An 11,839-nucleotide genomic window follows, 5' to 3' on the forward strand; every position below is an offset into this window, starting at 1 on the left:
CGATATTTTCGTCCTCGTTTTATAAACTAATTAACTTGAGAAGAGATCTATGAAAGGAATTATAGGATTATAAAATACTGTAATTTACTTTAAAAACAATAAACTGATACATAAATATATGTATTATGTCATATTGTAAAATTGCAACAAGATGCAAAACGTTATCACAAAGATGACCATATTGTAAAAATGAAATATTTTTATATATGCTAGTCTTAATGTATATGAATATTTTCCATGATCTTTTTTGTTCTATACCAGAAATAAATTACATATATAGATTACATATTACACGTTATGTATAGAAACGTAGCATACATACATTTTATACACAAATCTATTTTTAAATAGCCACTTTATTGTTATAATTAAGATTAAATTTTTTTTTTAACTAAAACTTTAAGTGAAAACCACCGCCAACCGGTGGTGCTCTGCCACCTTCCGTTAACCCCATATGAAAACCAGAATTGCTTAATTCAGCGTCATCGCCGTCGCCTAATTGTTTGTACTCTCTACCACCACTCGGTGGTTTCGGTGACGCATTCGAGGTTCTAATTCCTTGCTCCGATTTGGCGGGCCACGTGGGAAACATTTGCGGATCAATTGGCAAAGGTGCTTCAGTAAAGTAGCCGTGACTTAGAGCGTCTTCAGCAGTTACACGTTGACGAGGATCATATGTTAAAAATCTGAAAATAGAACAAGATTAAAAATTTAATTACTTTTATTTAAATATTAGATGTTTACACACGATTGTCTACAATATAACTTACTTGTTTAGCAATTCGATGCCTAAATCGGACAATGACAAACTAAATCTTTGTCTGAGATTATTTACAGGATAATGCGCGAATGGAATCTTCTGTGCTATGGGTAATTTAGCATATCCTGGCCAGATTCTTTCACTTGGTGTACCCAACTCTTTAAATATTTTATTTAGCTGATCTATTTCTGACTTTCCCGGAAATAGTGGTTCCATCCTTAAAAGCTCAGCGAAAATGCATCTAAAAAAAAGAATAGCATATATATATCGCAGTTTTTTTTTAAATTATATCAATATATATATATATATATATATATATATATATATATATATATATATATATATATATATATGTTATAATACATAAAATACTTACCCTACAGACCACATATCTATCGGTGTACTATATATTCCTGCACATTCTTTGTCACACAGTAATAATTCAGGAGCTCTGTACCAAAGTGTAACGACAACAGGCGTATATTGCCTCAAAGGTGAGCCATATTCTCGAGCCAAGCCAAAATCGCCGACCTTCAAAATTCCCCTGTGACTTAGTAGTAAATTAGATGTCTTTAAGTCGCGATGTAATATCCAATTATCGTGTAGATGAGCGACCGCACGTAACAATTGTTGCATAAGACACTTAACTTCTCCTACAATAGAAAAAAAATTTCTTTTAAGTGTTTATGTTTTTATACTAATTATAATTATTTTTTTATTTATGCTATTATTACACCTAACTCTTTAATCACTCTTCTACATTGTAGCATATATATAATAAAATGTATTTACCAGGTATAAAAACTTGTTTCTTCTGCTTTATAGTTTCCATCAAAGATTTCAGATCGTGTTCCACATAGTCCATAACAATAAATATTTTATCCATATTGCTACCAACAACTATCTCTCGTACAGTAACAATATTGGGATGCTGCGCTTTTAATAACGTATTAATCTCTCTCAAACTCGTAATTGGAAAACCGTCTTTTTCTTTTTCCATTTTTAAACGTTTCAACGCGACTATCTCATCCGTGCGTTTGTCGCGTGCTCTATACACGACTCCATATGTACCTTCTTCTATTCGATTTAAACATTGAAATTCCTCGACACTTCTGCAACCTAAAAAATACGATTTTTTTTAGTAAAATTGACACAAAAATAAAAAAAATATAACACTAAAGGAATAAAAGCGCATTGAAATGATTCAAGTTAAAAATTACTTAGAATACAAATTTTTACCTGCAATTAATTTAAGTATTTTATTTTATGTATTCAAAATGTGCTTTTAATTTCTTTCAATTTTATTTTTAAATTTATTCTTTTGTTGTACCTTGAATAGCAGGTAGATATGGTGGTAATTCCGGTTCTTCCTCTTTCTTTTCTTCCTCTTGTACGTTTATCGAAGCATTAATAGAATCAACATGTCCTGGAGAATCTCCGTCTGAGTGATCAGATTTGGCTAATCGGTCAACAGATAATGGACTGGGATTGTTATATTCAGAACCATCATTCGAATCGCCAGGAGAACCTTTATTCGATTCGTTAGACTCATCGTCGTCGTCACTGCTCGATTCCGAAGAATCGGAAGAATGTCGCTCCGAAGATCTCTCACGCTGACTTCTTTCTCCTTCGGACGAATGTCTAGACTCGGCTGATTTCGATCGTGCACCCTCAGATTGAGTAGGACTAATGCTTTCATCTGATAATTCAACAATTGAAGGATCTGGATTGTTATCCGGACTTAACGGCCGTTGCTCACCTCTTTTCATTCTTCTCGCTTCCAATTCCATCCTAGACACTTCTTTCCGTCTAGCCATTTCTCGGTCAGCTTCTAACAATCTTTCCTTCCTGAGTTCCTGTTCTGTCATCTCTTTTGGATCTTTAATTTGTATCAAAATTTCATTTTGCACATCCATCTCATTAATACCAGTTCCAAGCTCCATCACATCCCGTAACTGTTTGTTATTCTCGCGCTCCATCTTTTCTTGGTCTCTCTCGCGAGTTCTATCATGCTTGTGAGATCTCTTGCGACGTTTTTCGGATCGTTCCATTAGCTCACTTTCCGAGAATTGTTCATCCATAACCACTCGTACATGTCTTTGCTCTTCTATGCGAATCTCGCGTCTCGAATCTCTCACATCCTCTATGGTACGTATGTCACGACGTTCCCGAAGATCTTCCATCCGTACTTCTCGTCGATCGCGCGATTCACGTATTTCTCGCATTTCCTCTAATCGCATTTCGTGTCGAGACGACTCAATTTTATAATTGCGAGTATCACGCGGATCCTCCCGTCTCTCTCGTCTCTTATCCAATAATCTAGAACAAATATTTTCTTCTTACTAAATTTAAAAAATAAAACATATAAAATTATTGTTGTCCTTATACTTATAAGATATATAGGCAGGAAAAGATTCTAAGTTATAGGATATACCTTTCTCTCAAATCTTCTAGAACGCGATCTCCTGTACTTCTATCTTTACGATCGTGCCTGGAAGACTCTCTATCTCGGGAATGGCCTTCAATTCTGTCTATTCGCTCCATTCTTTCGCGATTTCTTTTGGAGCCTTCCAAACGTTCGGATCTCTCCAAAGGCTCTCCAACATGCCTACGATGCCTGTGCTTATCTCTGTGTCTGTCTTCACGCTCGTGCTGACGCGACTTTCGCTCTTTCTCATCCCTACGATTTCTCCTGTCGCTATGCTTCTCCCTTCGACGAGACGAACTGGACTTGTGATGGCGAACAACTGCTTGTGGCGGTTTAATATCCAAGGAATCGGCCGTATCGCCACCCTCTTCTTCTGAAAAGCTACAGATATCAAATGGAACACATAACTAAATTGAATCAATAGTATTACAAACTCTTTGGAGATTTGGAAAGCAAATTTCCAAGAGCTTCTTTATAAATCAAAATTAAACTTATAAATATTATTTACAATATTACTTATTATTATCATATAAATAACATTCATTATATATCGATGTAAACGGGAGATTCCCCGTTGATTGAGAGATGGTTGATTTTGACGACAAAATTTTGGAGCACAATTACATTGATATATTTAGAATAAAAATTCAGAAACAATGCCAAATCAAAGTGATGTCCCTATTTTCTAATCAAAGTGCTACAAGGATTTTAAAAATGCGCACGGTCTCGCAAAGTTGTCAAGTACCTAAAAATTCTAGGCAGCATCGTTCGTCATTCTGCCTGTGCAATAAGACGCGACGCGTTCTCACAAGAGGAAAGAAAGAAGGCGAACTCGCTTGCCGATTATTAATAAGATTAGCGAAGAACTCGATGCAAATTCAGGCATACGCGGACCTGGCGAGCATCGCCGTGTTGTCGATATTGGCCGATAAAAAAAAAAAAAAAAAAGACGAAAATTTGTCGCGCAGGCGCGCACATGCGTCTTAAATTGTTATTTCAGGCTAACCTAAGTGACTCTCACGTGGCGACAAGAAGCAACAGATGCGATTAACGTTAGGAAAAAATAATGTAGATGTAATTTGTTTCCCGAAATTGATTCGCCTTTTAATCTTAACCTCAATTGACCTCCGGTGACACTCCTGAAAAGCCATGCAGATTGTTTAGCAATGTTATGGATATTATTTACGGCAGAAACAATACCTGTAATCGCCCATGTCTTTCAGCGGACTCTTCTTGATTTCTCCGTCTTCGCTTTGGTTATCGATATCCATATCTGACATGTACGCCGACATGTTCGCGCGGGTAGCTGGCCGAGCTGTAACTTGTACTCTTTGGAGGATTGCCCGTTGCTCTTACATTAGACGCGCTTCCAATTTCGGTGAATTATGGCCTATAGAAGATGGCACACGTTGTACCGTACAACACTAAACGTGACGCCCAGTGACGCTCGATGTCGACGCCGGCTCTGAATCGTAAATATTTAATTAAAAAAAAAAAGGGTGTTGTGAAACGTATTCCTCACTTGCAACTCACTTGACCACATGCATGTATATATAAAGAATGGCGTTTGGCGGTGTACGAGCCACTCGATCTGCAGCGCCGCCGGCATGCGTATGTTAGCGCAATGTACGTCACACTTCACACAACGAAGCGCATACGTGTACGATGGAGCGGCGAGATCGAGAGGACGGATAAAAAAGTTTTTTTTTTTTTTACATGGAGGTGTAATTAAATTACCATTTTTAATTATAATTAAAGATTAAAATATTACTTATTCAATTATCAATGTATGTTTTTAATAACAGAAGTATCTCATCAAACATTTTATTTCAAAGAAAAATGAAATAACCGAGAAATATCAACGGTGAGGAAAGCTGTTCCTTATAGCTCAGCTGATCACACGTCTTCTCGTTTGTCTCCTTTGGTGCCGCGAAAGTAATAACGTAAAGAAATTAATATATAAATGATATCCGAACGTACATTAATTTATTTTATACTTGAAGAATCGAAAGGTACGTACATCTGTAGTTCACAGCTGAGAATTATACATATAATATAAAACAATTTTCCATAACATAAACCGGTATTTATAGTCGATTCTTATTTAAGATTGTCTTAAATAATTTTATTTGGTTTTAAACCAATCATACAGCCGTATTATCATCTTAGGACATTGCTTAAGATGATCTTGAAATAAGAACACTATGAATACCAATCATAGAAAAAGCAAGAGTAATACATTATAAAAAATAAATATATTTATCTGTTACTCGACTTATATATGTATAAACAATAAACGTATAAGTATCATCAATAAGGTTTTAATTTTATGTTAATTTTTAAATGTATGTAGTAAAGTTGAAAGTCAAAATAAATCAAAATATTGTAATGTATCAATATACATTATTTCAATTTTAATAAATTGACGAAATTCTTCACAGAGTATCGTAAGATATTTTTATGCATTTATAAATTTGACAAGAATGGAATTTTGTCATGGATATGATTCTATTAATTACGTATTCAATTTTGTTAAAAAAAAAATCCTAAATTAGGGGCAATAAGTGTATATTACATATTTATGCACAAAAGAATATAAAACAATATATAAAATATACGCAATATACAGGCAGTAAAATATGTGCAAACGTTACTGGCCAGCGCGTTTCTACCGACAAGGTATTATTAAAGATCGACTTACGAACGTGTTAGTAGCTGTCAAAACTTATAAATGATTAACTTTTATTAACAATTTATTATTTCGCATTATATTATTTAATGTTTTATCTAGATTAAAAAAAAAAAGACTTAACAGAAGATAAATGTATGTACGTTGCATAGATATTATACTATACAATAAATATACATTCTTAACTGTGCAAAATAATAAATTATACTTTAAATACTGCATAAGTTAATTTTTCTAATACTCATACCAGATAAATAATATTAATAATGTTTATACTCTATAATTCTAAGAATTTAATTACGAAATTAATTACTTTACTTTGGGCTGACAGTCTCTAACAATATCTCGTCAATAGTATAGCGAAAGCAACAAACGTGTCGTTGTAAGTTGTAACAATCGTGATATTTGTTCTTAACAAATTGTAAGCACAGATTCACTGTAATTTTGCTTCTTCCTTAACTTTCCAGCGAATTAATTCCATACAAGAAACAGCATCTTCTTTACTGTCATGACCACCAACTAGAAAACAAATTTTTAGATTATCTTTGCTATTATTAGATAATAACGTTACATTTTTTACACGACAATTTAAACTTACTGTCATTTTGTATGATTTTTCTAAGATATTCAGAACAGAGATTTCTCAACGCTCTTTTTTGTGGATATCCATTCTTATGCGGAAACATAATACTGGTATCTACAACAGTATCATGAAGTAATCTTAAAGCTTTAAAATCACTTTCAAGACTGTGGCCTACTAAGATTGTTTTATCCGAGAACATTGTGAGAAGTGTAGCTTGTACATCTAAAATAGTCGTCGTCACATCCTTCATATCTTCTTCTGTGATCCCTGAAAATCTATCATAGAAAATTATTATTGCATGCATGAATAAATACTTCATTAACTTATAAATTATATACACATTAATCAATTTTAATTTTATTATTATAATTTACCTTGTATTGTAATCAATTATTGGATTTTGCGGTTTGACTAATGTTTCATATATCACTTTACAATCTTCATCAACAATCGTTACTCTGGTTAGTTCTAAGCCTTGTGTAGTATAGCACATTTCACAGTCAAGTGCAAAAACACCTTGCTCGTCAATAGGAACATTTTCTACAAAAAAAAAAAAAAAAAAAAAATTAATTTAGTATATTTTAATGCATGTAAAAAAAATTTAAGAATTTAAAAATACCTTTTGATAAAGTTTTAACATAACCACGAAGATTTTCATAATCCGTGTAGTCCCATATGTGCGTCTTTGCGTCACAGCAACCAGAGGCGGAACCGTCCTGTTGGCAACAACTATATTTGCCTTCTCCTCTAACCGTAAATTTTCTACCCCAATGATATATACAATTTTGTTGCCGCACAGCAAAACCCTGTTTATTTACCATATACGCTTGACCACATCGGTTGCATATTCTTTCGTTAGGCACTTTTGACAAAATAGTTTGATTCCGTGAACCTATTACATACACCATCGCTCGTCCCTACAAGGAAAGTTATTAAAGATAAAATTGTGTTATTTTGATCAAAAAGGGGATCAAAGTGATGTTATATTTATTATCTTATTTCAGTTTTAATCCAAACAAATAAATAATAGTTTCTATATTTTACTATCTATCGTTTTCTTACTTTTATACCATCTGGGTGTTTACGTGGGAATCCGTTATCTCTAAGTTGTTGTTCTGTCATGATCCATTTCTTGAGCATATTGTAAAGCGCAGATCCTTTAAAATCTATTACACTTTTTTTGGTTTTTATTACACTCCAAGAACCTTTTGACTTGCCAGCAAGGACAGCTTTGTGGGACATTGTACCGCAGGTTGAACCAACTGATTTTTCATTCGAGTTGCTTTGATCTATTTCTTTTCTTAATCTGAGAACAGCCAACATACATGAATTCTTGTACACCGCAAATGTTTTACATCTCTCGTAACACGCAAATTCTTCTCTGATAGCTCGTTGCGCTGCGTCGTCAGTATTTGTATAAATTTCTAGACATATATCATACATATCATCTATAAAATACTGACGAAAATTTGAGGGAAACTTTTCGGTAGCGACTTGCAAAGGTTCTGGACGTATAATTTGATGTATTGTGAGATTAACCTGTAAAAAAAAAAATTTTTTATTTCACAAAGTCAATTCGAAAATTTATCTAACCGACTAATACGTGATAATAAGGATAATTTTAGAATCTCCTTTAATAGATTTTATAATTCAAACTTACTATTTGCGGCATATGAGCGACACGTGCACCACTTTTTGTAGTTTGTGCTATTGTTTTGTTATCCACCTCCTTAGTATCTTTGTTCTTTTCTATTGTTGCGACTTTTTTCTTTTCCATTGCAAGGGATTTTGCATATGGAACATGAGCAATTCGAATGCGATCTGTAATACATGTTTCGTCAATATCAAACAGTTTATTATTTGTTATTTAATCATAAAATTTGGAGAAAAAAATCAAAATCGTATAATACTCGATCAAATATTAGTTTTTATTCAACTTACCATTTGTATTCGACAACGCGTCATTATTACTTATCGATGAGACAGACTCGACATGTTCTTTGGGTAAACGTTGTACAGTATTACTTGAAGACTGATCTGTTGATGTAGTTGAAGTTTTTTTGGTAGCGGTTGCTCTTTCTGCTGCCTTTTCTGCAGCTATTTCAGCTGCTGCTTGTCTCATTAAACGCCATCGTTCATACATTTTCTGTTGTGGATTCATAAGCTTTTTTGGTGGTTGACTAGGACCTAACTGTCTTGTGACACTTACGGCCGCTGACGGATGTGCAACTCTTTTCTTACCGACTTCTTCTTCTTCTATATTTTCAGTTTCTTCTTTCAAAGATTTTTTAAGTGATACTAATTTTGGATGATCTGAGGCTTGATATTCCTGAAAAATTAATAATTATTACAATATAAACTATTAATTATTTAATTATTATTAATTATTTAATTAAATAAATATTTAAAATTGTTATTCTTATTTAAATTAATTAATGTTTTTTATTAAAAAAATTAAAAGAGTAAGCAAAAATAAAATAGCAAAGATAATAAAAATTAATATAAATTAAATATTTAATACATTTTTAAGACAATAATTTAGGATTACATAACTACAGTAATTTATACATATAAATTTATAATCTAAATTAATGAGTATCCGAATATTTTTTACACCGACTGTATATAGATAGATAGATTATTACCTCAAAGATTTTTAAGCACTCTTCTTGTACATCATAATCAGAATCTGATAATTCTAAAATTTCGTCTTCAATGAAAGAATGAACACTAGTTACAGAGTCAGATGTATCAGATAAACTGCTTTCACTACTGCTTTCTTTATGTTTTCTAGATTTTCTGGAAAAATCACTGGATGTTCGATTTGATTCCGAACGATGCTTTTTATGTTTATTACTTGACTTATGTCTCGATTTAGAACTTGACTTATATTTGTCATGCCGGCTAGATTTATGATGGTTATTTCGATCTTTTTTTGAAGAACTACGTTTATATTTTCGTGAATGTTTTGAATGTTTTCTACTACTATGTGACGAGTCTTTACTATCGCGACTGTTTTTCCTTTTGTCTTTATCTTTGCTAGAAGAAGAACGATGCTTATCTCTGGAGTTTGACTTGTGGCTAGATCTTTCTTTGTCTCTCTTTTCAGAATTGTGATGATCACTCTTATTTCTCTCCTTACTTTCATTATGATCCTTGTGCTGTTCTTTCTCTCTCTTAATATCTTGCTTTTCGGTCTCTTCTTTTTTCTCCAATAATTTTTTCGAGTTATTACTTATATTAAGTTGTTTAGATATATCGTTATTTTTTATATCACCCGTTTTAGAATCATAGTGATTGCTAGATATCTTATTATCTTTATTGCTCGTTTGTTTGTCTACACTGTCAATTTCCGCTTGTTGCAAGTTTTCTTTTTCCTTCTCAACATCTTCTGTTTGCTCAGACTTTTTTATACTCGTGCTGCGTTCGTCTATACATGTGTCTTCCATAGATTCGTCATCGGAGAATCTAGGTTCAATATCCAAAGAATAATCTTGCGAATCTTCACTGGTAGAAACTTTCGCTTGTCCAAATCCTATAGAAGTAGTGTGATTGGAAGTAATAATCTCATCTATCATATCAAATTCAGACTCGTATTGATTTAAATTTAAAGTAGCATCAGTTAATTGCTGAACTGTTTTTAAAGGTGCTTTGACGTTTTTAGGAACATATTCTTCCCTTTTTTTTTTAGATTTTGGATAATACTCTTCCTTAAATTTAAATTGATAATCACTTGAGTTGCTATCGTCATACGAAGATGTATCAAGTTTAACTGTTGGTACATAACTTTGTTCATCCTGAACAGTTGTATTTCCTATTGCAGTAGGTTTATATGTAACTTCAGGTGTAATTTGAGAACTACTTGTTTCCTTAATAAGGTTTAACCATGGCTTAGCTATTTCTGGCGAGAATTTACGTTTTACAGTCACTCTACTCTCCCTAGTTGGCATATACGAAATTACAGGTATATGCCGTTTCTTGAGTTCTGCTATTGGTGTTGGATTGTAAACACAAGCCATTGGTTTTGTAACAGGCACAGAAATTGGGATGTGTTTATTTATACTTGGTGTTGTATTGCATATAGCAGTGGTATTAGAGTTCAGTGTTGGTTTGAGTCCCTCCACAACTTGAGAGACAATGTTCTGTGAAACCTTTTCAGTATCAGTAACTTCCTGATCTGCAAGTACTTTCTTTACTGCTTCTGTTACTAGATGTTGTAACATATGAGGGCCTGAATCTACAACATCTGTAGGTTTATCCTCTTGTATTTGCTCTGCCATCTGGGCCTCCACCACGCCGGCCACTCCTTCTGAGCTTTTTGCATCTTCTATTAAAAAAAAAAATTTTTGCATTAATTTATTTCTAATTAATTAATGCAAAATATTTAAATTCTTAACTTTACACATTTGTTATATACTTTAAATTTTTTTTTAAGCTTTAAAACCACAAACATGTTAAAATTAATCTCTAAATAAAATACATAAAACAATAAATAACAATAAAAATACATGATATTAGAAATTAAATTGTTTTATAATACAAAGCAAATGAATTATGTATTTGATTTATCAAAGTTCTTTGTCTTGCACAATATAGCAAACAAAGAATCTATTACATAGTATCAAGGTTTTATCTAACTGATTACAACTAAATAATATGCAAGATATGTAAGAATTATACAACCTAAAAGATCTCCCTTAAAATTTATTTGGTTGACAACCAGATTCTCTTGCATATCGCGCTAGGATTCGAACAACCCTCGGGATCGGGTATATCGACTAAGATGAGGGTAAGCACATTTTTACCTCGCTTGGTGTGTTTGAAGTGACAATAAGGCCGGTTGCACGAGCCTTCGTTATAAAACGGGCAATTTATCCCCTTGAAGTAACCGGTCGAGGGCAACATAACTGATTCATCACTCTCCGCGCGTCGGTGAGGCCATTTCTCGTCGATGAGTCCAAATAACCCTCACGATGCCGATTGTACGTTGCAATCAGCACACTATGTCGCTTGCTAATACGACATGTGTCATGTTCGGTAGAGTGTCGCTCGCGCTACCTTCGAGTGATAAAATTCTCGTCCACCAGTTGTCAAAAGCGGAGAAAAGTCAATATAACGATCTTTTTCGGCTTTCGAAGTCCACTGGAGGTTATAATTCTGCTTTTTGGGCTTCTGTGCGCTAGCGTTCAATAATACCGCGATGCTCCAGTACATGGCGCCATCGTGCAGGTAGTTATCTTCTAGTAACACTGCAGGCTGCCATCCACAGGAGCGCTGTGAGTGCGTAGCTGACGTCGATTCATTCTCGAAAGTTCCGGAAGCTGGTAGATGGGAAGTTTATATATATAGGGACGACGAGGTTACGCGACAGTTTAGTTC

General features: G+C 33.6%; 2 protein-coding genes across 3 annotated transcripts; both read right to left on the reverse strand.

Annotated features, from left to right (window-relative positions):
* Window positions 1-101: 101 nt before the first annotated feature.
* Window positions 102-4,816, reverse strand: Pitslre (cyclin dependent kinase 11B pitslre). 2 transcript variants are annotated; one of them, XM_070661007.1, is made up of 8 exons: window positions 4,722-4,816; window positions 4,389-4,653; window positions 3,195-3,569; window positions 2,091-3,079; window positions 1,553-1,879; window positions 1,137-1,413; window positions 771-1,001; window positions 102-686 (listed from the first exon to the last, which is right to left on the reverse strand). In XM_070661007.1, the coding sequence occupies exons 2-8, from the start codon at window positions 4,478-4,480 to the stop codon at window positions 392-394; spliced, it is 2,586 nt and encodes an 861-aa protein (XP_070517108.1). In that variant the 5' UTR covers window positions 4,481-4,653; window positions 4,722-4,816; the 3' UTR covers window positions 102-391. The 2 variants fall into 2 exon arrangements, with proteins under 2 accessions (XP_070517108.1, XP_070517117.1); XM_070661016.1 differs by lacking the exons at window positions 4,389-4,653; window positions 4,722-4,816 and adding an exon at window positions 3,934-4,129.
* A 907-nt stretch (window positions 4,817-5,723) lies between these two features.
* Window positions 5,724-11,695, reverse strand: LOC139105093 (RNA exonuclease 1 homolog). Its single transcript, XM_070660995.1, has 9 exons — window positions 11,266-11,695; window positions 9,106-10,787; window positions 8,402-8,789; window positions 8,121-8,281; window positions 7,523-7,999; window positions 7,080-7,377; window positions 6,835-7,000; window positions 6,476-6,735; window positions 5,724-6,396 (listed from the first exon to the last, which is right to left on the reverse strand). The coding sequence occupies exons 1-9, from the start codon at window positions 11,363-11,365 to the stop codon at window positions 6,311-6,313; spliced, it is 3,618 nt and encodes a 1,205-aa protein (XP_070517096.1). The 5' UTR covers window positions 11,366-11,695; the 3' UTR covers window positions 5,724-6,310.
* Window positions 11,696-11,839: the final 144 nt, after the last annotated feature.

The sequence above is a fragment of the Cardiocondyla obscurior genome, linkage group LG01, assembly GCF_019399895.1.
Source record: "Cardiocondyla obscurior isolate alpha-2009 linkage group LG01, Cobs3.1, whole genome shotgun sequence".
Lineage (NCBI taxonomy): Eukaryota > Metazoa > Arthropoda > Insecta > Hymenoptera > Formicidae > Cardiocondyla > Cardiocondyla obscurior.